Source organism: Loxodonta africana, chromosome 16 (genome assembly GCF_030014295.1).
Source record: "Loxodonta africana isolate mLoxAfr1 chromosome 16, mLoxAfr1.hap2, whole genome shotgun sequence".
Classification (NCBI taxonomy): Eukaryota; Metazoa; Chordata; class Mammalia; order Proboscidea; family Elephantidae; genus Loxodonta; species Loxodonta africana.
The window spans coordinates 43,444,663-43,471,058 of NC_087357.1; the positions used below are offsets into that span (position 1 = coordinate 43,444,663).

At 39.5% G+C, this 26,396-nt stretch overlaps 1 protein-coding gene across 6 annotated transcripts in view; it reads right to left on the reverse strand.

Moving 5' to 3' along the window:
• The window catches only part of PCGF5 (polycomb group ring finger 5), a 157,752-nt gene that overhangs the window by 26,803 nt on the left and 104,553 nt on the right, over window positions 1-26,396 (reverse strand). For 5 of the 6 annotated variants that reach the window (XM_064269578.1, XM_064269579.1, XM_064269576.1 and 2 more), the window contains exons 3-6: window positions 8,657-8,812; window positions 8,124-8,220; window positions 1,627-1,682; window positions 1,458-1,517 (exon numbers count right to left, since the gene is read on the reverse strand). In XM_064269578.1, coding sequence (XP_064125648.1) covers window positions 1,458-1,517; window positions 1,627-1,682; window positions 8,124-8,220; window positions 8,657-8,812 — 369 coding nt within the window. The remainder of the gene's footprint in view (window positions 1-1,457; window positions 1,518-1,626; window positions 1,683-8,123; window positions 8,221-8,656; window positions 8,813-26,396) is intronic. The other variant, XM_064269581.1, reaches the window with a different exon arrangement.

Consider the following 26,396-nt stretch of genomic DNA (forward strand, 5'->3'; position numbering starts at 1 on the left):
CTACAGAGGGCTTCTGATGATGATCCCCTGGGCCTGTCCTCTTGAACAGGTAGTTAAAAACTGAACATTTGGTTAGTCTTATACTATTAGTACTAGTACTAGAGCACTACTGTTTAAACAGCAACATGCACTTGGGTGAAACAATCCTTTAGTTAAGTCATCTTTCGGTCAGGCTTAGCTTCTTGGCCCATCTTGTTGTTGTCAACCAAAGACAGTACCTTACTGCAGTCATTCAAAACGATTCTCAAACCTCCCCTGCTACAGTAACGCAGCCCTGAATTAATAAAACCATGATCCCTGTTTTACCGATGAAAAAAGGAAAGATAGCATTTCTCATTAACCTTAACGATGTATAACTGGCTATCCTATGATCTTACAGAAAACCAGGGCTGGGAGATGAAGCCCACAAGTGAGTCTATAAAAACACACATACAGTCTTAAAAATTTCAATGGTATTTAACACCACTTTGAGTGAAATATCATATTAAAATAACAATGGGAAAGGATACTACTTCCTAATAACTTTAGATATATTGCATATTTTTATCCTTTGTGTGGATAATAAACATACTAAGTCTTTTCTATGCTCAGTAACGTTTGCCACTTTGCTGAAATTATTAAAAATTCTTGAGTCTCCTGGGATTCAGAAGAGGAATCTGGATACTTAACACAGGTGATGGAGAACATTCTCCAAAGCACTCAGAGATATTTTTCAAATCTCCAGAACACATAAATTCGTATTGTCTATCACCTATGAACATGTCATTCCATAGCATCAAAGTATGGTAAAACCCCGATTTGGATGTCAATCACTTCTCAGTTTCCTCTCCTATTAAAATGAACATACAAAATAAAATAAATTGAACAAAGCAAAAACCCCTGTATTTAGTTGCAAGCTATGGGTGTTTTTTTACCTCAGCTTCCTTGAGCTCTCTAGGAAACATTGCTGTAATCACCTAATTGGTTTTTTGTTTTAGTTCCTTTTTCCCTTCCCAAAGTCCAATTTCCTCTATTTCCAACTACCCTCAACTGGAGTGAATCCAGGTCTACATGTTGTTGTTGTTAGGTGCTGCCAAGTTGATTTCAACTCATAGTGATCCATGTGACACAGAATTGCCTCACAGAGTTTTCTAGGCTGTCATCTTTATGGAAGCAGATCACCAGGTCTTTCTTCCACAGAACTGCTAGATGGGTACAAACTGCCAACCTTTTGATTAGCATCTGAGCGCTTAACGGTTGTGCCACCAGGGCTCCTTCCAGATGTGTACACATACATACAAAAATCTCAAGAAGAAACAGATTATAATGTAAATAAGGGGGTACGTGAATTTCGTGCAGGAGAAATCTGAGACTGATGAGAAATGTTAGTTCATCAAAGCTACAGAAAGCTGACCAATTTGAGAGATGTGTCTAGATTATTATTTTTGCCGTCAGATACAGACATAAGAAAAATTCACCTTGTCCATTTTCTTGAGGCTTATTTTTCTTCCAAAATTCAGATTCACGCTCAAGTTCTTCTAATTTAAAAGAAAAAAAGAAAAATTAGCGAAGCAATCATGAAATCATTAAGAGAAATGTTGATTTCATAAAATACAAGAATGTATAAGAAGCTAAAAAGCAACTTACGTTCTCGTAGTCCAGGAACCAGCTTAAATATAATTTCTTCTAATGTATTATCCAACCTTTCAAAGGAAAAAAAAAAAAAGGATACACTAACAATGGAGACATCAAGATTCAATATGTAAATCATTTGAGAAATCTGTATCTCTTATGTATTACAAAATACAGGACATACAGAATTTTGGCGTATCTACCTGACCAAGCTCCTCTGCACACAGAACACACCTCCTTCTAGCCTTCCCCATGGTGGGAGATTGATTACCCAACCCCTACCTCTCCCTATATCCAAACCCTTGATTGACGGTCCCAGTCCCTGCCTCTCCTACAGGTACGCCCTTTATAATGTGATTTTAAAATCCTTCCCATTAAGAGGTCAAGCTTCAAGAACTGGCCTTGAAATTAGCTTAGGCCAATAGAATATGGCAGAAGTGACAGTAGTATACTTAGTGCTTAGCTCTGAACCTAATTAAGAGGCATCACATCACATTATGTGTGCTCGCCCTCTCGCTCTCTCTCAAAACCCTGCTACTATGAGAGGCCAATAAGCCAGATAAGATACCTTACAGACTAGCGCCTAGCTGCCCTGCTGAAGCCACCTTAGCCCAGTCCACAAACAGCCTACCCCCAACATGTGACAGAGCTCAGCCAAGATCAGCTGAGCAGCCTACCCAGCCAGCGGCTAACTGCAGTCTCGTTAAATGAGCCTAGCCAAGACAGAAGCACCACCTGGGTGACCCACAGACTTATAATTAATAATAAATGCTTGTGTTTTTTTTTTAATTGGACTTTAGATGAAGGTGTACATAACAAACTAGCTTCTCATTAAACAGTTAGTACACATGTTGTTTTATGACATTGGTTAACAATCCCACAACATGTCAACACTTTCCCTTCTCAACGCTGGGTTCCCTATTACCAATCCTTACTGTTTTAAGCATTTTGTTTAGGAGTACAGGTAGTCTCCAACTTATAACATATTTGAGTTATGATGAACCGCACTCAGGATCACCTGTTTCTTTTTTTATACATCTTATCTTCAGTAAATTTTTTTTTTTAGTAGTATGTACTACTTTTAATTTTGCAGACCATAATTTGCTGATGTTATCATTCTCAGATGTTTATATGTGATGTTTCCAACCCCCAAAGACAAATGAAGATTGGATTTATATTAAAAAAGCGAGTAACGACAACAACAACAAAAACACAGTTACGTGAGAGCCAAATTATGAGGCAGTCACTGGAATGGAACACTGCCGTAAGTCAGGGACTACCTGTGGTTTGTTATGCACCAATAGCTAACTGATACATCCTCTCTCAATGTCTCCATCACACTTCTGGCTCCTTCCTATAAAGAAAATGACCTCCATTCCTCTCTGAGAAATTTAGACTAATATGAAGTCATTCTATTTCCTAGGAAAAAACGTAAATACTTATCCCGACATTTTTCTGGTTTTCCTTTCTTGCTATATTAGAGTGTAACTTCTCCTTTTCACTGCTAAGCTTTTATGCTTTCAATTACATTCTCTGGCTTCCACAGCACCTTTTCTGTCTTCATCTCCTTCATCCTTTCATTCTGCTCAACAGCAGTACTCCTGTCTGTCAACAAACACATATGGCTTCCTAACACCTATAAAAAACTCCAAACCCTTTACTAAACCCACTGCCACCTCAAGCTATTTCTCAATCTTTTCTTTCAATTGGAAAAACTCTAAAAGCATCATCAACATTGTTTCTGTCATACACTCTTTCTTTTACTTTACTGAACTCTCAAAATCATCTATAACTTCTACAGTAAGTTTTAAAAAAAATTTTTTTTAGGACTTAAAAGAATTTAAAATAAAAAAATACTTTTAAAAATCATTTTTCTTCTACATTGCTTCGAATCCGCCAGGTGCTCCTTGGAAACTCTATGGGGCAGCTATACTCTGTCCTATAGGGTCACTATGAGCTGGAATCGACTTGATGGCAGTGGGTTTGGTTTTTTTTTTTTTGTATCGGCTTTGCAGCAGTTTGAGAATGTTGCTCAACACTGCCTCCTTGAAACTTTGCTTTCCAGATTTCTTATTCTGCTTTTTCTTCGTCCCCAAGTATTTTTCTTTTCTTAACCACCTCTAAATATGAGTATTCTCCACTGTTATGTGCTCCCCACTCCTTGACCTTTTCTACACACTTTCTTCCTTGAGGATCTCATTCATGTTTGCGGCTTTAGAACTAACATATAAGCACATAACCTGTGCCTAGATCTATATTACATTTCTCTGCTGAGCTCATGTTTCATTTTTCCAATACTTGCTGAACATTTCAAGCACCTCCTTTTGTTCATCTATGTCAAGACTGTCTCCTCTATTCTCTTTCAACAAATACTGAGTGTCCCTCTCATGTCTCACTTTTTTTTCTTAATTAAAACTTTAAACGATGCCACTGTTGTTGTTGTTAGGTGTCACTGAGTTGGTTCCGTGCCATTAAGTTGGTTCTGATTCCCAGCGACCCTGAGTACAACAGAACAAAACACTACCTGGTCATGTGCCATCCTCACAATCACTGCTATGTTTGAACCCACTATTGCAGACAGTGTGTCAATCCATCTCATTGAGGGTCTTCCTCTTTATTGCTGATCCCCTACTTTATCAAGCATGATGTCCTTCTCTAGGGACTGGTCCCTCTTGATAATATATCCAAAGTATGTGAGATGAAGTCTCGCCATCCTTGTTTCTAAGGAGCATTCTGACTGTACTTCTTCCAAGACAGATTTGTTTGTTCTTCTGGCAGTCCATGGTATATTCAATATTCTTTGCCAACACCATAATTCAAAGGCATCAATTCTTCAGTCTTCCTTATTTAATGTCCAGCCTTCACACGTGTGAGGCAACTGAAAATACCATGGCTTGGGTTGACTGTACCTTAGTCCTCAAAGTGACATCTCCGCTTTTTAACAAGCTTTAAAGAGGTCTTTTGCGCAGATTTACCCAATGCAATGTGTTGTTTGATTTCTTGACTGCTGCTTCCATGAGTGTTGACTATGGATCCTAGCAAAATGAAATCCTTGATAACTTCAATCTTTTCTTCATTTATTATGATGTTGCTTAATTGTCCATTTGTGAGGATTTCTGTTTTATGTTGAGGTGCAATCCATACTGAAGGCTGCGGGCTTCGATCTTCACCAGTAAGTGCTTCAAGTCCTCTTCACTTTCAGCAAGCAAGGTTGTGCCATCTGCATATTGCAGGTTGTTAATGAGTCCTCCTCCAATCCTGATGACGTATTCTTTTTTTTATATATAATTTTTATTGTGCTTTAAGCGAAAGTTTACAAATCAAGTCAGTCTCTCACATAAACTTATATACACCTTGCTACACACTCCCAATTACTCTCCCCCTAATGAGACAGCCCGCTCTCTCCCTCCACACTCTCTTTTCGTGTCCATTTCACCAGCTTCTAACCCCCTCTACCCTCTCATCTCCCCTCTAGGCAGGAGATCCCAACGTAGTCTCAAGTGTCCACCTGATCCAAGAAGCTCACTCCTCACCAGCATCCCTCTCCAACTCATTGTGCAGTCCAATCCATGTCTGAAGAGTTGGCTTCAGGAATGGTTCCTGTCCTGGGCCAACAGAAGGTCTGGGGGCCATGACCACTGGGGTCTTTCCAGCTGATGACGTACTCTTCACATAATCTAGCTTCTTGAATTATTTGCTCGGCATACCAGAGCTCTCCCAAATAGGCTCAAAATGTTATCTTGACTTCTCTCTCCCTTAATTCACACATTCACTCACCAAGGCCCCCTGACTGCTTCTTCTCAATGTCTCTCCTGCCTCTTCCCTTCACTCAGCCCCATCTCCCCATTTCTGTATCCACATATACTCTGCTCTCCTGCCTGTTGCTACAGATGCTCCTGTATAAAGCCAATCTCTCCTGTGAAGCACTATGAGATTCCAGTGCCTCTCACCCTCTCAAGAACACTGCTCCAGCAATCCCCTCTCTGGTACTCTCCTACATTAACTTTTTGCTCTCTGTAGGATCATTCCTTTCAAACATATTATTTCTTCCCTTTCAAATTAAAACCGTTCCTCTGACAGCTGCCATCCCATTTCTTTGCTTCTGTTTGTAGTAAAACTCCTAGGAAGAGTTGTTTATGCTCACTGTTGCTAATTCTTTTTCCATCCTTTCTGTCTTGGAGCAATCGAATTAGGTTTTGCCTCACAGCTCTACTCAAAGTGCTCCCTCTTGTCATACTCCATCAACTCCAAGTTGCTAATTCCAACCACCTTCACTTTACCTGACCCATAAACAACATATGACACAGTTGAACACTCCCTTCTTTAATACTGGCCTTTCCTCCTACTTCGCTAGTTGCATCTTCTCAGTTTCCTTTGCTATTTCCACTTCTCCCTGACCTCTTAATGCCGGAGAGCTCCAGGTTCAATCCTTGGTCCTCTACTCTTCTCTCTCTGTGCTCACTTCCTTAGTGACCTCATCCTGATTCACAGCTTTAAATACCTTCTAATGCTAAAGCCATCACCAGTCTGTCAGTTTGTTGTACTGTGGTAGCTGGTGTGTCTCTGTGATGCTGCAAGATATGCCACTGTTCAAATACAAGCAGGGTCATACATGGTGGAAAGATTTCAGTGGAGCATCCAGACTAAGACAGACTAGGAAGAAAGGCCTGGCAAACTACTTCCAAAAATTAGCCAATGAAAACACTATGGATCATAACAGAACACTGTCCAGTCTAGTGCTGGAACATGAACCCTCTAGGTTGGAAGGCACTCCAAATACACAATGACAGCAACAATGGGCATACCAATGATTGTGAAGATCAAGTAGGACTGGGCAACATTTCATTTTGTAGTATATTGGGTTGCCATGAGTTAGAGCTGACTCAATGACAACTAACAATAACAACATATGCTGTAAACTACTAGATTTTTAATTACAGCCCATACCTCTCTCCGTGAAGCCCAGACTTGTGTATCCACCTGTTAATAACTTTCTCACTTCTCTAAAATGACTAATAAACCAAAAACCAAACTCACTGCCATTGAGGTGATTCCGACTCATAGTGACCCTTTAAGACCGAGTAGAATTGCCCCATACGGTTTCCAAGGAGTGGCTGGTAGATTTGAACTGCCAACCTTTTTGGCTAGTGGCCAAGCTCTTAACCACTGTCCCACCAGGGCTAAGTCAGATCATGTCAATTCTTCAACCAAACCCTGCAATGGCTCCTAATTTGACTTGTAGTAAAAGAAAAAGTTCTTATAGTGGCCTACCAGGCCCTCCATAATCTGCACCCCCATTACCTCTCTGTCATCATGGCCCACTACTTGCTCTCTATCTCACTATTCCCCAGCACTGGTCTCCTTAGCGTGCCTCAAACAGTCTGAGGTGCACTCCTGGGAACTGGCTGCTCACTTTACCTGGAAAATGCATGCGTTCTCCAGATTTACACATGGCTAACACCCTCATAGGAGCCCTGGTGGCACGGTGGTTAAGAACTATGGGTGCTAACCAAAAAGCTGGCAGTTCTAATCCACCAGCCGCTCCTTGGAAACCCTATGGGGCAGTTCTACTCTGTCCTACAGGGTTGCTTTGAGTCAGAATCGACTCAGTAGCAACGGGTTAACTCCCTCACATCCATCACGTTTTTGCTTAAACCTCACCTTCTCAAAGAGGCCTATCTCATCATCTTATTTAAAATCACTGTCTGTCCCTACCTTCACACTCCTGATCCCCCCTCACTCTGCAATATTTTCCCTTTGCACTTTTCACTTCCTAATGTCCTATAAAAAAAAAAATATATTTACTTATTCTATGGTTTAATATCTGTCTCTCCTTTCGAAAATATTAGCTCTACAAGAGCAAAGATCTCTATCTGCTTTTTCCACCAGTGGCTCTTAAGCACCTAGGATAGTGCCTGGAAGCAGCAGGCATTCAGTATTTGTTGAACGAATGATTCCCTCATAGATTTCTCCATCCTCCTTCTAACATCTATATCAATGACGTCCAATAGAAATATAATGTAAGTCAAATATAGTTTTATATTTTCTAGTAGCCACATTAACAGAAGCGTTTTTACATGTTTTATGTAAAAACTAATTTTAGTAATATCTTATTTGTTTATATATTAAAATATATTTAATAAAACATTTTAAAATGAAATTTGTAATTCATAAGACCTATATTAAAGAGGGAAACCCTGGTGGTGTAGTGGTTAAGAGCTATGGCTGCTAACCAAAAGGTCAGCAGTTCAAATCCAGGCACTCCTTGGAAACCCTATGGGGCAGTTCTACTCTGTCCTTTAGAGTCACTATGAGTCAGAATCAACTCAATGGCAACAGGTATGGGTTTATATTAAGGAGAGTCAAGATACCAGCAAATATGATGTATAATGAAAATTAAAGCCTAAAATTATTTTTAAATAAATACATAACACTAAAAAAATAAAATAAATTAAATTAAGAGCCTATGTAATTTCTTTAAATTCTATGAAGCATAAAATGTGTTTACTTACCTCAACATTTCTAATGGATTTGTCTCATGAACTTGGTTGCCACACCTCGGACAATCATTGCTATCTTCAAAGTGCTGGACAATACAAGTCTTACAAACTAAGAAAAAAGAAGAGGCCAGGTTAAAATGCATGATTTGAACTATTATTTCAATTTAAACTACATGTAACTAGAAATAGTTCTTAAAAACTACCTACTAAAAGTAGGATCCTATACTTTAATCAAACTTTATAAAACCTTCAAATTGCAATCACGTAATAAAACCCAGCTGAAAGGAAAGCCTACTACAATATAAAAAGTATATATTACATTGCTTATTATTTTTCTTAAGTATATTCACCAATCAAATAATTTATTCACACTACTTACATAAAAGCTGGCACCTTTACATAAAACATTAGGTTTTTCCTATTTAAAGAAGTAGGATAGAGAAAAGTAAAAACTGATGTCTCCATTTACTTCTTTTGCTAAAAATTTATTTGAATGCAACATAAGTAGCTCTTAATAGAACTTTAGTTTTTGATGTTTGGATTACTTTTTACTGGCAGGGTGCTCCTGGGAAACTGGGAGTTACAATGGCACTTCTGGCCTCTGCAGAGTATGAGGAGTTTGTGGTCACAGGTACCATGATTCCATGAAGCACAAGGTGTGGGTAGTGGTATCAAGTTGGTATAAAGCCATGAGAGAGAAACTGTGAGAACGGAAGAGAAACTGACATGGATAATTAAGATTTTAAGTGAAGATTCTAAGCAAAGACTTAATGGAAATATGATTTGTGGACTTAGCCCCCTCCTAGAGGCTAAGACCAAAATAGTTTTTAATTAAATTTTTTTTTTCAGAAAGTTTTAGAATAAGAAAAATTAAGATGTTGAACAATAAAATATTTCTGCTGTAGTTTTTCTTTTTTCTTCAGATATCTGGTGGAGGATGTCATCATCACCATCATCACTAAGGGTTTAAGTACTAGGCATCGTCCTAAATGCTTCAACATATATTTAATTCAACATAATTTAATACTTTAATCTTCACTACAGTGCTATTAATTAGGTACAATTATTAGGCCTCTTACAAATAAGGAAATTGAGGAAAGAACTCAAGCAATTTGCCTAAAACCAGAGTGCATGCTCTTAACCACTGGGCCATACTGCTTACTTGATGAGTTCTACTCGCATTTTATTTCTACCATTCCATAATACACAGAAAAAGAACACCTTATCCCTTAACTGGGGGAGCCTTAAATATGTCTATGTGTACAACATGATCCCTTTTTACCCAGACTGAATATTTCACACAAAATAGGCCTCTTAGGTAGTCTGTTTCTTTAAAAATATCTAGAAAATACATCTTCTACATGACTTTTAAAAGCTATTAGATAAAGCCCAACCTTATAATCACATACATCAGTACCTGAGGAAACCCAGACCAGAAGTTCAGTGAAACTGGAAAAAGTAAAATGAAGATTTGCTTTCTTTAGATGCTTAAAAAACTTCTCATTCTACAAAACTGACCTGTGATTCTAGTTTATAATTCGAAGTCTATACTGCCTGTAAAGCACATTTTCAAAAAGCTCTCTAATTGCTCAGTTTTTGTACTGGTTATATCAACTGGTCCAAGAATGATGTTAAAAAGATCCCAGTCTACAGTTAAGCCTATGTATGGAGACCAATTAGAGTCTTCATTCTCACCAGCCACTTCACAGATGCTGCTGCAGCCACGAGAAACACCACAGTCAGAAAGGGTGGCAGGCTCACCAGAGATATCCCCAGTTGGAAAAACAAACAACAATGAGAGTTAACATTTACTGAGCACTAGCCAAATACCAAAAGGAGCCCTGGTGGTACAATGGCTAAGTACTTGGCTGCTAACTGAAAGGTTGGTGGTTTGAAGCCACCAGTGACTCTGCGGGAGAAAAGACCTGGCGATCTACTTCCATAAAGATCACAGCTTAGGAAACCCTATGGGGGCAATTCTACTCTGTCCTACAGGGTTGCTATGAGTTGGAATCGATTTGACAGCACACAACAACACCACATCCAAATACCAGGCTCTGGGCTCAGGGCTGTGTATGGATTATTATACAGACTGTTATCTTCCTCCTTTGGCAAATAACTACTGACAGCCTGAGCAGCTGCCCAGCTGGTGGCAGAGATGACATCTGGCCCCACGCCATGCTACTCCAGGGCCTAAAGTCCAAAACACTATACAACACATCTTAAAGACATTCACAATTGTTACTTGGAATCAAGATTTCACATCTTTAGCTCATCTTTATATTTAGCTCATCATAAATATTAAACTTGTGCCCAAAGTCACATGAATTCCTTACTTCCACCATTTCTTAGATTCGAACTAGGTTTTTGTACAAACTAATAGAGAAATGGTCATTGTGCCATCGAGAGCAGTGGTTCTCAAGTTTAGATAGACATCACAATCACCAAGATTCCTTAAAGCACAGACTGCCAGGTCCCACTGCAGACCAGTTCAGTCAGAATCTCTGGGAGACCAGGACGAGGACTCCCAACTTTACAGAGGTCTCTCAGGTTGTTCTGGTAACTGGGAAACATAGGCTAAAGGGAGACCAGGAGCTGACCACGAAAACCCTACAGGGTAGTACCTCTGTCAGGTTGCTCCGCTCCAGGATTTGTTCCTCTGTCAAATCATAATCAAAAATCATTTTATTAATTAGTATTAAGATAACACCATCATAGGATAAACCATAATCAAAAGAGTATGTGATTAATGTACTCTCTCCACACAATGCAGCTCTACATGAGAAGCCAAGGTAGGATAGCACAATAGTTCTAGATATAAGGTAATCTGCTTGGATCTGAATCCCGGTTCTGCCATTAGGCAAATTACTTCTTCTGTGTCTCTGTGTACAAGAGAGATAACAGGGGTACCTATCTCACAGGGTCCCTGAAAGGATCAAGTGAGATGATACATGTGAAGTTTGTAAACTAGTGTCTGGTACCTTGTAAATACTCAACAAATGTGAACTATTACTATAAATTAGATTGGTGAATGAGTATAAAATTATAACAAGAAAAATCAGGGTAAGTGAATATTTAATAGCACCAGGACCATGATTAGTTTGATGCATTCGTTTAGAACAAGAGGTGATCTTGCTAACAGAACTTGAAATGTCTACCTTTGTTGGCTTTGATTCCCTGTAGCCATCTCCACCCTATGGAAAGCCTTGCAACCGCGTCCTCAGATTCTCAAGTATGATGTTTAGGACACACAGTTTCACGTCAATGGTGCATGTATGACACTTCTTTTTCTGGGAGGGGGAAAGGGGGCATGATTGACCAAGACGTTGCCATGATAGATCTTTATGTTTACTCCAATTCCAGTATGGCCCCACTGGTCTACATGCTATCTTATACTGTCTCTTCTCCATCACTTTGATATGCCGCTCTATTATATGCTGATTTCACAGTTTATTAAAGGGCTATCTTACTCAAGTTCTTGGGGGCCTCTTCACAACGGGTACAAGGACCACTTGTTACTATCTTGGGTGTGTGGGCTATCCACATCTCTCTGTATTATGGAGGGCTAGCATTCCAGCTTTGATGACACAAACTAATCTATACAAGTATCTCTTCCTAAGCACTAATTCTGGTATCACTGATGATAAAATAGTCTTTCTCTCATGTCTCTGGCACTGTCAATCATTAGCAATGCTCTGTTTATTAAAAGTGATCAAATGCTGACTTCCTTCATTAAAATCATCTGAATGCCTGGTTTTATCCGTCAACTTAAATGCATGTTTTCCCTCTTCTTATCTTAATCAATTCATTATCTTTATGTACCATTAGAAGCCCTGGTGGCACAGTGGTTAAGTGCTTGCCTGCTAAGCGAAAGGTCAGTGGTCTGAACCCACCAGTCACTCCATAGCAGAAAGACGTGGCAGTCTGCTTCTATAAAGATCACAGCCTTGCAAACGCTATGGGGAGTTCTATTCTGTCCGATAGGGTCACTATCAGTTGGAATCAACTCTACAGAAATTGGTTTTTTGGCTCTGATGTGCCCTTCCTGATAATGTTTTATATACTTCTTGCCTTTGAAAATTTATCGATTACCCAGTAACAAGTTAAAAGTCAACTGTGGTCACCTACAAAGAGAAGAGGCCTTGGTTTGCTGCTTTTGATACATACCCTTGCATGTGAAACTATTTTGAAATACTCCAAAATAAGTAATCAGCTTCCATGAGTCAATATCCCCTTGTTTTACTTATATAAAGAACTAACGAGTGTCTTTCTCTTATGCTGTTATACACAGCACATTTCTTTCAAAAGCCTACATGAGTTGCAATTTCATAGAAGATAGTGAGGATAGCACTCTCTCTACTAAGTAGAATGCATTATTCTTGTTTTTGCCAGGAAAAAGGGAAAGGCAGCAAAGCAGAGTTTGTTGAACAGAGACAGGACAGAGTCTGAGGGTTCAAGAATGGTCTGGAGGGTCTTAAACCAAGCATGTCAGGAGACCAAAAGATCCAGCAAGGCTGGAAAGGTTAGCCTGTTTCCATAGGCAGACTTACAGAGTGAAGAGGGACTCCAAGGTCAGCGTAGTCTGGTAGCTCAGAGAGTGCAGCAATGCCCTCATTCCCTGTTTTACCAATATAATTCCATAATCACCCAGAATAAACACTTCCTTGTACATATGCTTGAGAGGTCTGTCTGCTCTTCTCTACTTCGACCCCACTGACCCTCTTGTCTTTGGTCATATCTGCTCAGCTAAACTATTCAAAATGAAAAAAAAATCAGCTGCTGCCAAGTCGATTCCAACTCACAGAGACCCCCTGTGTGCCACAGTAGAGCTGTGCCCCACAGGGTTTTCAGTGGCTGGTTTTTCAGAAATAGATCACTAGGGCTTTCTTCTGAGGCCCCTCTGGGTGAACCCAAGTTTCCAACCATTAGGTTTAGAAGCCAAGAGTGTCAACTGTTTGTATTCTCCAAGGACTCAGCTAAACTTTAACTCTGGCTAAACCCAACTCTCTACCTACTCTGCTTCTCCAAGAGTACAGCTGAACATTGTGGGAGAAAAACATGCAACCACACTGATTGGTCTCTCACCTTAAATTCACAACCATGAGCCTCAAGTGGTTCCTTCATCTGCCACGTAGTCACACTCTGTGCCCCAAGTCCGTTAAACTCCTCGCCAATACTGTGTACATTCTCCTCTGTCCTCAAACCCCCAGCATATCTTCCCCATCCTCACACTCCACTGATGACCTTGCTTCCTACTTTACTGGAAAAAAAAATTTTTTTTTACACACCTACTCCCCTACTAACATCAACTCTACGCTCTTGCCAATTTCCAGAACTTTCATGTGCCTGTCTAAAGCCAATCTCTACACCTTGTGTATGAGATCACCTACCTGAGAATTTACTTCAGTTTTTCTCTCTTTTACCTACACTGGTCTTTTGCTATCTACTGAAGACTCCCATCAACATCCAAACATATTATTTCTCCACCTTAAAAAGCAAAAACAAAAAACTTCTCTTGATCCCACTTCTCTTGTCAGCTATCACTCTATTTCTTTGCTCCTCTCTGCAATGACATTCCTTGAAAGAACTACCTATACCTTCTCCAGTTCCTCTGTTCCCTTCTTCATTCTTTCTCTACCTTTTAACAAGTGAGATATTTATAAGTGAGCACATAAAACATATATGCAGTTTAAAGAATTATAAAGCAAACACCATGAAATCACTTTAGAAGATCTCTGTGCTCCTCTCACCCTGATGACATCTGTATTATTTTTTCAGCTTTTTATTCTGAAATAATTTTAGACTTAGAGAAAAGCTGCAAACACAGAGCAGAGAGTTCTCGTGTATCCTTCACCCACCTAATGTTAACATCTTACATAGTCATAGCACAGTTATCAAAACCAGGAAATTAAAATTTTCCCATCTTCTTTCGAACTTGTGCAGACTTTTGCTCCCACCACTCCAATGAAACTGCTCTAAATATCACCATGGCTGTCACATTGCTAAATCCAGTGGTCTATTCTTGGTCCCACCTTACTCGATGCATCGGATACAGACGATCTCCCTTCCTCCTTTACACTATTTGTTTACTTGGCCTTTCAGGACCCCACTCTTTCCATGGTCCTCCTGCCTCATTGATGACTCCTCTTTGCCCTGACTGGTTAATACTGCAGTACCCCAGGACTCACTTCTTGGTCCTCCTCTCTATCTTCACTTACTCCCTGGGTGATCTCATTGTTTAAATATGTTCCATATGCTGATAATCTCCACACTCGTATGTCCAATTTTTAACTGGGTATCTCCATTCAATTTCCAAAACATAATCTCCTATTATCCCCTGATACTAGCTCCACCCTCAGCCTTTCCTATATCATTTGATGACATCTTTATCCTTCCAGTTTCTTAGGACCAAAATCCTAAAGGTATCCATGACTTTTTTTCTTTTATAACCCACATCCAATCCATTAGCAAATTTTGTTGATTCTACCTTCAAAATATATTCAGAATCTAACCACTTCTCACCACCACCACCACAGTCCAAGACACTGCCACCCCTTGCCTTGATTATTGTAACAGGCTTCCTTTCTTCTGCTCCTGTCCCTCTATGGTCTATTTTTACCACAATGGTCCAAATGACTCTTTTTAAACGCTAAGTAAGATCATGTCATTCTTCTGTTTATAATCCTGCCTCAGATGGGTCTTTAATTCTCTTAGAATGAAAGCCAAACTCTTTCAAATGGTTCCTCAAGAATGGTGCACTGTCTGTGGTCTGCACTCACCCTTCTGGCCTCTCTAAACTTTCCTTCATTCACTGCTGTCCAGTCACACTGGCCTCCTGGCTATTTCTCAACAAGTCAGGCACACTCCTGCCTTAGAGCTATTCTCTCTACTTAAAACACTCCACCTTCAGATGCATGATTAGGTTACCTCAAGTCTGTTCAAATGTCAGCTTCTAAATGAGGTCTGCCCTGAACACAGGCTTATTTTAAATTGTTAACACCTTCTCACTGCCTGCCAGTTCCCCTTATACAGCCTGACTTTTCCTTTTTCTATAGCGTTTATCACCTTCTAATTATCAACTGGAAACCCTGGTGGCATAGTGGTTAAGAGCTACCACTGCTAACCAAACGGCTGGCAGTTTGAATCCACCAGGCGCTCCTTGGAAACTCTATGGGGCAGTTCTACTCTGTCCTGTTCAGTTGCTATTAGTTGGAATTGACTTGACAGCAATGGGTTTGGTTTTTTTGGTAACATTCAATTGGTGTTTTCAATCGCCTCATATGCATGTGAAAGCTGGATGATGAGTAAGGAAGACCGAAGAAGAACTGATGCCTCTGAATTGTGGTGCTGGTGAAGAATACTGAGTGCACCATTGACTACCTAAAGAACAAACAAATCTGTCTTAGAAGAAGTACAACCAGAATGCACCTTAGAAGCAAGGATGGCAAGACTGCATCTCACATACTTTGGACACGTTATTAGAAGGGATCAGTCCCTGGGGAAGGACATCATGCTTGGTAAACTAGAGAGTCAGCAAAAAAGAGGAAGACCCTCAATGAGATGGATTGACACAGTGACTGCAATGATGGGCTCAAACACGACAACGACTGTCAAGATGGCGCAGGAGGGCAGTATTTCATTCTGTTGTACATAAGACCGCTATGAGTTGGAACTGACTCAACAGCACCTAACAAATAACAATATTCAATGTCATCTACTTACTATCAACTATGTTCCTTAATGTGTCCCAAGTGCCTAGAACAGTACCTGGAAGAGGAGGTACTCAGTAAGCATACGTTAAATAAATGAGGATACAAGGGTTAGAAATACTAAAGGGAGACTTTCCATTTGTGTAAATTGCCTTGGGCCTATGTACATGTGCACTAGTGTGATCAAGTCAGAAAAAGCCCTACATTTTCAACTAGAAGAAAGGAGAAGATTCTTTTACTAGTTTTTTTTTTTTTTTTTTTTACAATTACAATGAGCTAATTCAATATAAATTAAAATGTAACACTGATCAGTGAAGAAATGTCAGTCGTTGAGTATTCTGAGAGAATACAGCTTTGTTCCCTGGTTTTGAAATTTTTGATATAATAGTCTGGTAAAAATCAGTATGTGTAAAACATCAGTAGTTGTGAAAAGTCTTCATGGTATCTAAATAAAAATAATCTTTAGTCTTTTCTACACAGCTGGACTGTCGATAATGTTTACATTCAACCTTTGTGCTAGACTCTAAACCCATATACTGACCATGAGCCCAGCCTTGTACATTTTTGTATTTTTGGTTACGTACTTTTTCTCAACCCATCATTGTATCAGTTCTGACACATTCTGAACTAGAGAAAATGTATTCTCAGAAGTCAATATATAAAATAATCTCATTTTCTTAATCCTATTTCTTACTTCTGTCCTCAAGTTTTATCTTTTAGTGTTCACTATGATGCTCTGTTCAACTGTTGAAACATTCTTTCCTACCTAAAGCAGTTTCAAAATTCTTTAAAATTATTACTATTAATAGATGACACCTAGATTAAGACCTATGATTATTCTTTCTTATTTAAGAAATGTCATCAAAATGAACACTATAATCACTTTCATGAATGAATGACTAGTTTCTGTCAAAATACTATTTGAAACATGTAACCATCATTAAACCAATGGCCTCATCTCTAGTACAACCTAAAGCATTATATTTGCACCTATGGAAAAAAAAATATATATATATATATATATAAAATTTCTCTTTAGGTATTTGATTTTTATTCTCAAAATAGGTTTTAAAATATAAATCTAAAAATCAAGTTTATAAGGACTACATCATTGGGAACTTTTACATCTTTACTTCCTTATAATGGTTATCCATTCAGAATTAATAATAAATTCAGATCTAATTGGGTATATAACAGCAGTTACACATCATGAAAATATATTTATTAAATAGTTATTTTAAATACACTTTTATTTTGAATTAACATGTTCCATAAAGAAATGTTAGAATACATAGCCAATTAGAATGAAGAAAAATTAGGGAACTAACACAGCTTATTATGAAGGTGTATTTGAGTCAGATACCCAGGATTCAGAACCCAACTGTACCACTTATTTATTAGCTGTGTTACTTAGTCTTTCTCAGGCTTGTCTTTGTGAAAAACATTGGAATAAGAATCTACTTTTCCCCCAAACCTTCTCTTAGCTTGCTCCTTCCTATTATTTTGGTCTCTGCTTAACAGGCAATTCCCGAGAAAGACCTTCCTTGCAAGTTTTGTACCTGTTTTTTCCTCCCCATAGCATTTGTTACACATACCGAAAAAACCAAACCTGTGGCCGTTGACTTCGACTCATAGTGACCATATAGGACAAAGTAGAACTGCTCCATACACGGGGCTTCTAAGGCAATAATCTTGACAGAAGCAGACTGCCACATCTTTCTCCTGAGGAGTGACTGGTGGTTTGAACCACTGACCTTTTGGTTAGCATATGTGTGCTCTAACCACTGTAACACCAGGGCTCATTTTTTATACATAGCACCTGAAGTTACATTATGTGCTTGCTTACTGTCTGGCTCTCCTATTACGACTAGAACATAAGTTCTAGGAGGGCACAGGCTATGTCTGCTTTGTTTACTGCTGTGTTCCCACTGGCTAGAATAATGACGGGCACAACGCAAGTGCTAATGAACATGTATGTGTTGAATGATTAAATAATTCCACCAAACTAGGAGAGTTCTTGGGAAGATTACAGAAGTCAACGTAGATAAATCTCATGACCCCACTCAATAAATAATAATGACCCCACTCAATAAATAATAGCTACTGTTTTATAGTAATTATGATATGATTAAAAGTACAAACTGCCTAGGTTAACAGAAGCTAGAATTAAAAGTATCTGGTCCAAATCAATGCTTCTCAAACTTGAGTGCACCAAAGAGTTGCCTGGTGGGTTTATTATTACATGGATGTCTGGTCTTAGCTCGGAGATTCGGATTCAGCAGGTCTACGGTCAAATCCAAAAAAATCTGCTGCTGTTGACTTGATTCTGACTCATAGTGACCCCACAGGATGGGAGATCTGCCCCATAGGGTTTCCAAGGACTGGCTGGTAGATCTGAACTGCTGACCTTTTGGTTATAGCAGCCCGAGCTCTTAACTACTACGCCACGAGGGCTCTGTCTTAGTCTAGGGTAAGGCCCAGGAATTTGCATTGCTAACGATTGCCTAGGTGATGTCGCTGCTGGTCCATGCTGCTAGTCCGCAGACTGCACTTTGAGTAGCAAATGTATGTAGTGTACAATTAAGCACTGAATATCAAAGTATCAAGAGTTCTTTGTATCTTAATTAAGTACTTACGCATTTATAATAGTTGTTATAAATGGCTGGTAGTACTTAAATTTTACATTTTAGGATTATTCAGTTATTCCTTCATTCTTGCATATTATCACATAAAATCAGCAAGTCCCTTAATTGTCACATCAACTATATTTAATTATCCTTTAATCCTACTTCTTTGTATAAGTTAGAAACTAAGTTCAACAATGTGTTTTTCCTAAGAATTCATTCTTAGCTAAGGGCTTACTGCCATAGCCTTTGAAAAGGCAGAAATAAGAAAGCTTTCCTTACCAATACCACAGAATTCTCTATCTATAACCTCCCTTTTTCTAAGGAAAGAATCATCAGATACTTCAAGGGGTCCCTGACCACAAAAGGGTTAAGAACCAATACACTGTGTTCTTTACACTTTAGTTGCTGGAACAAAGCTCTTCTGTTCTTAGTTTAAGTGAAAGTCTTTCATTTTTAGTCAGCAACCTACACAACCACCGGCAAATACACTCTAAGCAGCTTCGCAAAGTTTCTCAGGACACTGGTGCAAGAGATGGAGCACCCCTTAATCTAGGACCCTCCCCCCCACGCCTAAGACCCACAAGCCTTCTGCCTAGATTCTAGAAGACAGTTTTCCAAAATTAATAATTTCTAACCTACATTGCCTATATGCCTCTCAAGTTACCTATTACTGCATTTGAACCTCTGAAAGGAAAAATACACAATAAAATAAGCAACTTACTAGTCATTCACTTATTCACTGAAGCTTTTATTGAACGTCAAGGATCAAGTAACAGGGGTATGCTTAACCCAAATCTGTCTGTGGCAGCACGCGGGTGACGCACTTCGGAGGCGATGAGTTTTAATGGATGGGAAACAGTTATCTGGGCTGAGGGTAAGAGGTGCATTTCAAGCAGAGCCAGCAGCTGAACCAAGTATGTGTTAGGTGGTAGGGGAGGAAGGGGCAGGCAGAACCCGGTCACAGCTAAAGTGCTTTCATTTATTCTGAGCGCAACGTAGTAGTACCTCCAGCAAATTTTAGGGTAGGCTAAAGAATAACCTCAAAGGCAACTAACAATGACAACAAAGAGTGACAGTCATAAAGACAGTAAGCTGTGTTGAACCCCCACCACTCTGGCACAGATTAGGAGTCACTGGGAAGAAGTAATGAGGGCTGAACAAGAGCATGATGACTAAGTGAAGGGACAGGCTGGAGAAAGACTAGACACTTCTGTTAGTAAATGTAAACAAGTCAAGCGTGGGTCATATTTCTGGCTTGTACAATTGAGTGTTGGCATTCCATTCATTCGTTTGTTCTTGGCTACTGGTGGGTGGGTTTTTGCGACTAATAGAAAGGTTGGCAGTTCAAATCCACCAGCCGCCCAACAGGAGAAAGATGTGACAGCCTGTTCCCATGAAGATTCACAGCCTTGGAAACCCTATGGGGCAGTTTTACTCTGTCCTACAGGGTCGCTATCAGGGTCAACTCGAGAGCAATGGAATTTTTTTTAGGTGTGACTTTAGGTCATACAAGTGGGACATCTTACTAATCTTAGTAGGATTGACGCTCTGAATTCCAGAAAGAAGGTCCAAGCCAAAAACAAAGATTTGGGAGCCATCAGGAAAGGTAACTGAAGTGTCAGAGTAGATTAGTTCACATAGAGAAGAAACAGATCCATATGGCTGGAGCAATTTCTTCTTGGCTTATGAGAAGTTTCACATGATAGAGTGTAAGCTCCAAATTTATCTTATTTACTACTTTAGTCTTAAGTGCCTAGCAAAATGCCTGAGAGACATCTAATTATTTATTTTAAATAATTCAATGTACATTTTGTGAACACATTTATCTTAGTTTTATTAGGTTATTAAAATTACCTCAGGATTGTTGTTGTTAGTTGCTGTCCAGTCAACGCCAAGTCATGGTAATCCCCTGTGTTACAGAGTAGAACTGATCCATAGGGTTTTCTTAGCTGTAATATTAACAGAAGCCAACTGCCGGGTCTTCTATAGTGCCACTAGACTGGATGGGTTCAAACACCACCAACCTTTAGGTTAGTAGTTGAGCACAAACCATTTCCACCACCTAGGGACCTTTCAAAGGAGCCTTGGTGGTACTTTGGTTGAAGTGTTCGGCTACTAACTGAAAGGCTGGTGGTTCGAAATCACCAGTTGCTCTGTGGGAGAAAGATGTGTCAGTCTGCTCCCATAAAGATTTACAGCCTTGAAACCCCTCTGTGGCAGTTCTACTCTGCCCTACAGGGTCGATGTAAGTTGGAATGAACTCAAAAGCAACAGGTTTGGTTACAGACCTTTCACAGATTATAACCACGGTTAATGCAGATTTAGTTGATCTCACATGAAGTGACCATCTAATGCTAAAACGCATTTGTGTTTTAAATTTTTAACTCATCTGCTGATTTTAATCTATTTATCAAATGTCCTTGACCTGCCGAAGTGAAGTGGTATTGGTGGGTGCAGTCTAAACCTATTTCAAGGCGTGACTTTTATGACCCTGTTTTATATCTCCTTACCAGGACCCTGGGACACACGGTCTACCCCCTCTGCCTCCCCTTCCTTCTGACTGGCTTGCCCCTTCTCCTTCCACACAGCTGAGTGCAGACAAACATAATGGGCTGCTCACCCTTTGTTCCTTCCTTTTATATCTGCTGGGCAGCCAGGCAATGTTAACTCCAGAACTTCTCTATGGAAGAAGCCGGGGAAAGAAACAACCTATCTGGTTTGAGGAATAGGGAGAAGGAGTTGAAATGCATTTGCACAGGAATTTAAAAGTAGATTAAAGAACTGTCAATTACCCATACCAAAGAGGAGAGAGCTACTAAAGATCCCTGCCTCCCACCCCATGTACCCCTCTGCACCTCTACTGGAGCCAGACGAAAGGGCTACTGTCCCTGTCTGAGAAAGCCTAGAGCCTGTGACTCTAGGAACTTCAGAAAACACTCTAGGTCCTTCTCTTTTATTCCATTCTCTAGGTGCTTCTCTTTTATTCCATTCTGCTCCAGTATCCTGAGACACATCTACTATTACACTCTATTTCATTATTATCACAGCACTTATCATCATCTGAATTTATTTTAGAAATTACTTGTTTACTCTTGCTCCACTTTACCATATACTACAGAGGGGCAGTTTCCATGTCTGGTTTTGCTCACCTATAATAAAGCTTCATTTACAGATTTCAAACTTGAACAATAAGGCCAAAATCTTTACATTTTCTTTTGAGTTTTCATAATAGGAACTATTATTTACCCATTCTTATAAAAAATTTATACTTTTGCACAGTTATTTTAATAAGATACTTATTATAGTTTGCTGTTGTTAGGTGCCATCAAGTTGCTTCTGACTTATAATGACCCCATGTACAACAGAACAAAACACTGCCAGGTCCTGCGCCATCCTCACAATCCTTATTATGCTCGAGCCTACTGTTGCAGCCACTGTGTCAATCCATCTCATTGAAGATCATCGTCTTTCCACTGACCCTCTACTATACCAATCATGATGTCCTTCTTCAGGGACTGGTCCCTTCTGATAACATGTCCAAAGTATGTGAGACAAAATCTCACCATCCTTGCTTCTAAAGAGCATTCTGGCTGTACTTCTTCCAAGACGTATTTGTTCATTCTTCTGGCAGTCCATGGTATAGTCAATATTCTTCACCAACACCATAATTCAAAAGCATCAATTCTTCTTTGGTCTTCCTTATTCATTGTCCAGCTTTCACATGCATATGAAGCAACTGAAAACACCATGGCTTGGGTCAGGTGCACCTTAGTCCTTAAAGCAGCATCTTTGCTTTTTAACACTGTAAAGAAGTCTTTTGAGACAGATTTGCCCAATGAAATACACTGATTTCCTGACTGCTGCTTCCATGGGCACTGAGTGTAGATCCAAGTAAAAAGAAATCCTTGACAACTTCAATCTTCTCCCCGTTTATCATGATGTTGCTTATTGGTTCAGTTGCCAGGATTATTTTCTTTATGTTGAGGTGTAATTCATACTGAAGGCTGTAGTCTTTAATCTTCATCATTAAGTGCTTCAGATCCTCTTCACTTTCTTCAAGCAAGGCTGTGTCATCTGCATAACGCAGGTTAATGAATCTTCCTCCAATCCTGATGCCCCATTCTTCTTCATATATTCCAGCTTCTCTGATTATTTGCTCAGCATACAGATTGAATAAGTATGGTGAAAGGATACAACCTGACACACAACTTTCTTAACTTTAAACCATGCAGTACTTCTTGTTCTGTGTTCTGTTCAAACAACTGCCTATTGGTCTGAGTACAGGTCACTCATGAACACAATTAAGTGTCCTGGAATTCCCATTCTGTCCAACGTTATCCAAAATTTGTTACGATTCACACAGTTGAATGCCTTTGCACAGTCAATAAAACAGTGGTAAACATCTTTCTAGTATTCTCTGCTTTCATCCAGAATATATCAAACATTAGCAATGATATCCCCCATTCCACGTCCTTTTCTGAATTCGGCTTGACCTTTCTGGCAGTTCCCTGTGGATGTACTGCTGCAACTGCTTTCAAATTATATTCAGCAAAATTTTACTTGTGTGTGATATTAATGATATTGTTCGACAAATTCCACATTGTTGGATTACCTTTCATTGGAATGGGTACAAACATGGGTCTATTCCAGTCAATTTGCCAGGCAGCTGTCTTCCAAATTTCTTGGCATAGATGAGCGAGCACTTCCAGAGCTGCACCCATTTGCTGAAACATCTCAATTGCTATTCAGTCAATTCCTGGAGCCTTGTTTTTCACCAATGCCTTCAGTGCAGCTTAGACTTCTTCCTTCAATACCACTGGTTCTTTATCATATGCTACCTCTTGAAATGGTTGAACGCCAACCAATTCTTTATGGTACAGTGACTCTCTGTATTCCTTCTGTCTTTTGATGTTTCCTGCATCATTTAATATTTTCCTTGTAGAATTCTTCAATATTGCAGCTCAGTATTGAATTTTTTCATCAGTTCTTTAGCTTGAGAAATGATGAGCGTGTTCCTCTCTTTTGGTTTTCTATCTCCAAGTCTTTGAGCATTTCATTTTAATACTTTGTCTTCTTGAGCAGCCTTTTGAAATCTTTTGTTCAGCTCTTTTACTTCATCCTTTTGCTTTAGCTCCTCTACATTCAAGTGCAAGTTTTCAGAGTCTCTTCTGACATCCATTTTCGTCTTTTCTTTCTTTCCTGGCTTTTTAATAACCTCTTGCTTTCTTCATGTATGATAGCCTTGAAAATTCCCAACTCATATGGTCTTTAGTCATCAGTATTCAATATGTCAAATCTATTCTTGAGATGTTCTCTAACTTCAGAGGGGATATACTCAAGGGCGTACTTTGGCTCTTGTGGACTTGTTCTAATTTTCCTCAATTTCAACTTGAACTTGCATATGAGCAACTGATGGTCTGTTCCACAGTCAGCCCCTGACCTTGTTCTGGCTGATGATATTGAGCTTTTCCATTGTCTCTTTCCACAGACGTAGTTGATTTTATTCCTGTGTATTCCATCTGGCAAGGTCCGCTATTTATGCTGTTGAAAAAAGGTATTTTCAATGAAGAAGTTGTTGGTCTTGCAAAATTCTGTCATGTAATCTCCAGTGTCATTTCTATCACCAAGGCTATATTTTCTAACTACTGATCCTTCTTTCTTTTCAATTTTTGTGTTCTAATCCCCAATAATTATCAATTTATCTCTTTTTTGTACTTTAGATAAAGATTTACGGAACTAGTTTCTCATTAAACAGTTAGTACACATATTGTTTTATGACATTGGTTAACAACCCCATGGCATGTTAACACTCTCCCTTCTCAACCTTGGGTTCTCTATTGCCAGCTTTCCTCTCTCCTCCTGCCTTCTAATCCTTGCCACTGGGCTGTTGTGCCCCTTTACTCTCATTTTGTTTTATGGGCTTGTCTGATCTTTGCCTGAAGGATGAACCTTGGGAGTGACTTCATTACTGAGCTAAAAGGGTGTCCAGGGGCCATGCTCTTGGGGTTTCTCCAGTCTCTGTCAGGCCAGTAAGTCTGGTCTTTTTTTTCAACTTAGAATTTTGTTCTACATTTTTCTCCAGCTCTGTCTGGGATCCTCTATCGTGATCCCCGGCAAAAGCAGTCAGTGGTGGCAGCTGGGCGCCATCTAGCTAGAGTGGACTCAGTCTGCTGGAGGCCATGGTAGATGAGGTCCGTTAGTCCTTTGGACTAATCTTCCCTTTTATGTTTAGTTTTCCTCATTCTGCCTTGCTCCCAAAGGGGTGAGACCAGTGGAGTATCTTAGATGGCTGCTCACAGGCTTTTAAGACTCCAGACACTACTCATCAAAGTAGGCTATAGAACATTTTCTTTATAAACTATGTTTTGTCAATTGAGCTAGATGTTCCCCGAGACCATGGTCCCCACAGCCCTCGGCCCAGCAATTCAGTCCCTCAGTGAGTGTGGATGTGTCTATGGAGATTCCATGACCTTGCCCTGTACAAGTTGTGCTGGCTTCCCTAGTATTGTGTGCTGTCTTACCCATCACCAAAGTTAGCACGTATCCATTGTCTATTTAGTGTTTTTCCACCTCTATCCCTTTCCTCCCTCATAACCACCAAAAATCGTTTCTTTTTGTGTGTAAACCTCTTCAAGAGTTTTTACAGTAGTGGTCGTGTACAATAGTTGTCCTTTTGTGACTTATTTCACTCAGCGTAACACCCTCCAGATTCATCCATGAGATGCTTCACAGATTTGTCATTGTTCTTTATTGTTGCATAATACTCCATTGTGTATATGTACCATACTTTATCTGTTCATCTCTTGATGGGCATCTAGGTTGTTTCCATCTTTTTGCTATTTTGAACAATGCTGCAATGAACATGGGTGTACATATGTCTATTTGTGTGATGACTCTTATTTCTCTAGGATATATTCCTAGGAGTGGAATTGCTGGATCATGCAATATTTCTATTCCTAGCTTTCTAAGGAAGCACCATATTGTTTTCCAAAACAACTGTACCATTTTGCATTCCCACCAGTAGTGCATATGAATTCCGATCTCCCTGAAGCCTCTCCAATATATGTTATTTCCTGTTTGATTCCTGCCAGTAATGCCAGGGTGAGATGGTATCTCATTGTGGTTTTGATCTGCGTTTCTCCAAAGGTTAGCGATCGCGAGCATTTCCTTGAGTGTCTGTATGTGGCTTGAATGTCATCTTTGGTGAAGCGTCTGCTCATTTCCTTTGCCCATTTTTTAATTATTTGTCTTTTTGTTGGAGAACTGTTGGATTTTCCTGCAGACTTTAGAGATTAAACCTTTGTCTGATTTGTGATAGTCAAATTTTTTTCCCCAGTTTGTAGGCTCTCTTTACTCTTTTGGTGAAGTCTTTTGACAAACGTTTTTAAGTGTTTAATTTTAGATCATCCCAGATATCTAGCTTGTCTTTTGGAGTTTATGTGTTGTTGGTTATGGTTATTATCCTGTTAATGCCATGTATTTGGGCCTCTAGTATTGATCCTATTTTTTCTTCTGTGAACTTTATAGTTTTTGGCTTTATATTTACATCTTTGATCCATTTTGAATTAGTTTTTGTGTGTGGTATGAAGTATGGGTCCTGTTTCATTTTTTTGCAGATGGACATCCAGTTTTGCCAGCACCATTCATTAAAAAGACTGTCTTTTTTCCATTTGATGGACTTTGGGCCCTTATCGAATGTCAGGTGACCACAGGTGGATAGATTTACATCTGGGTTCTCAATTCTGTTCCACTGGTTAATGTATCTGTCGTTGCACCAGAACCAGGCTGTTTTGACTACCGTAGCTGTTAGGTAGGTTCTGAGGTCAGGTAGTGTGAGTCCTCCTATTTTATTCTTCTTCTTCAGTACTGCTTTACTTATTGAGGGCTTCTTCCCTTTCCACATGAAATTAATGATTAGTTTTTCCATCTCTTTAAAGAATGCCATTGGT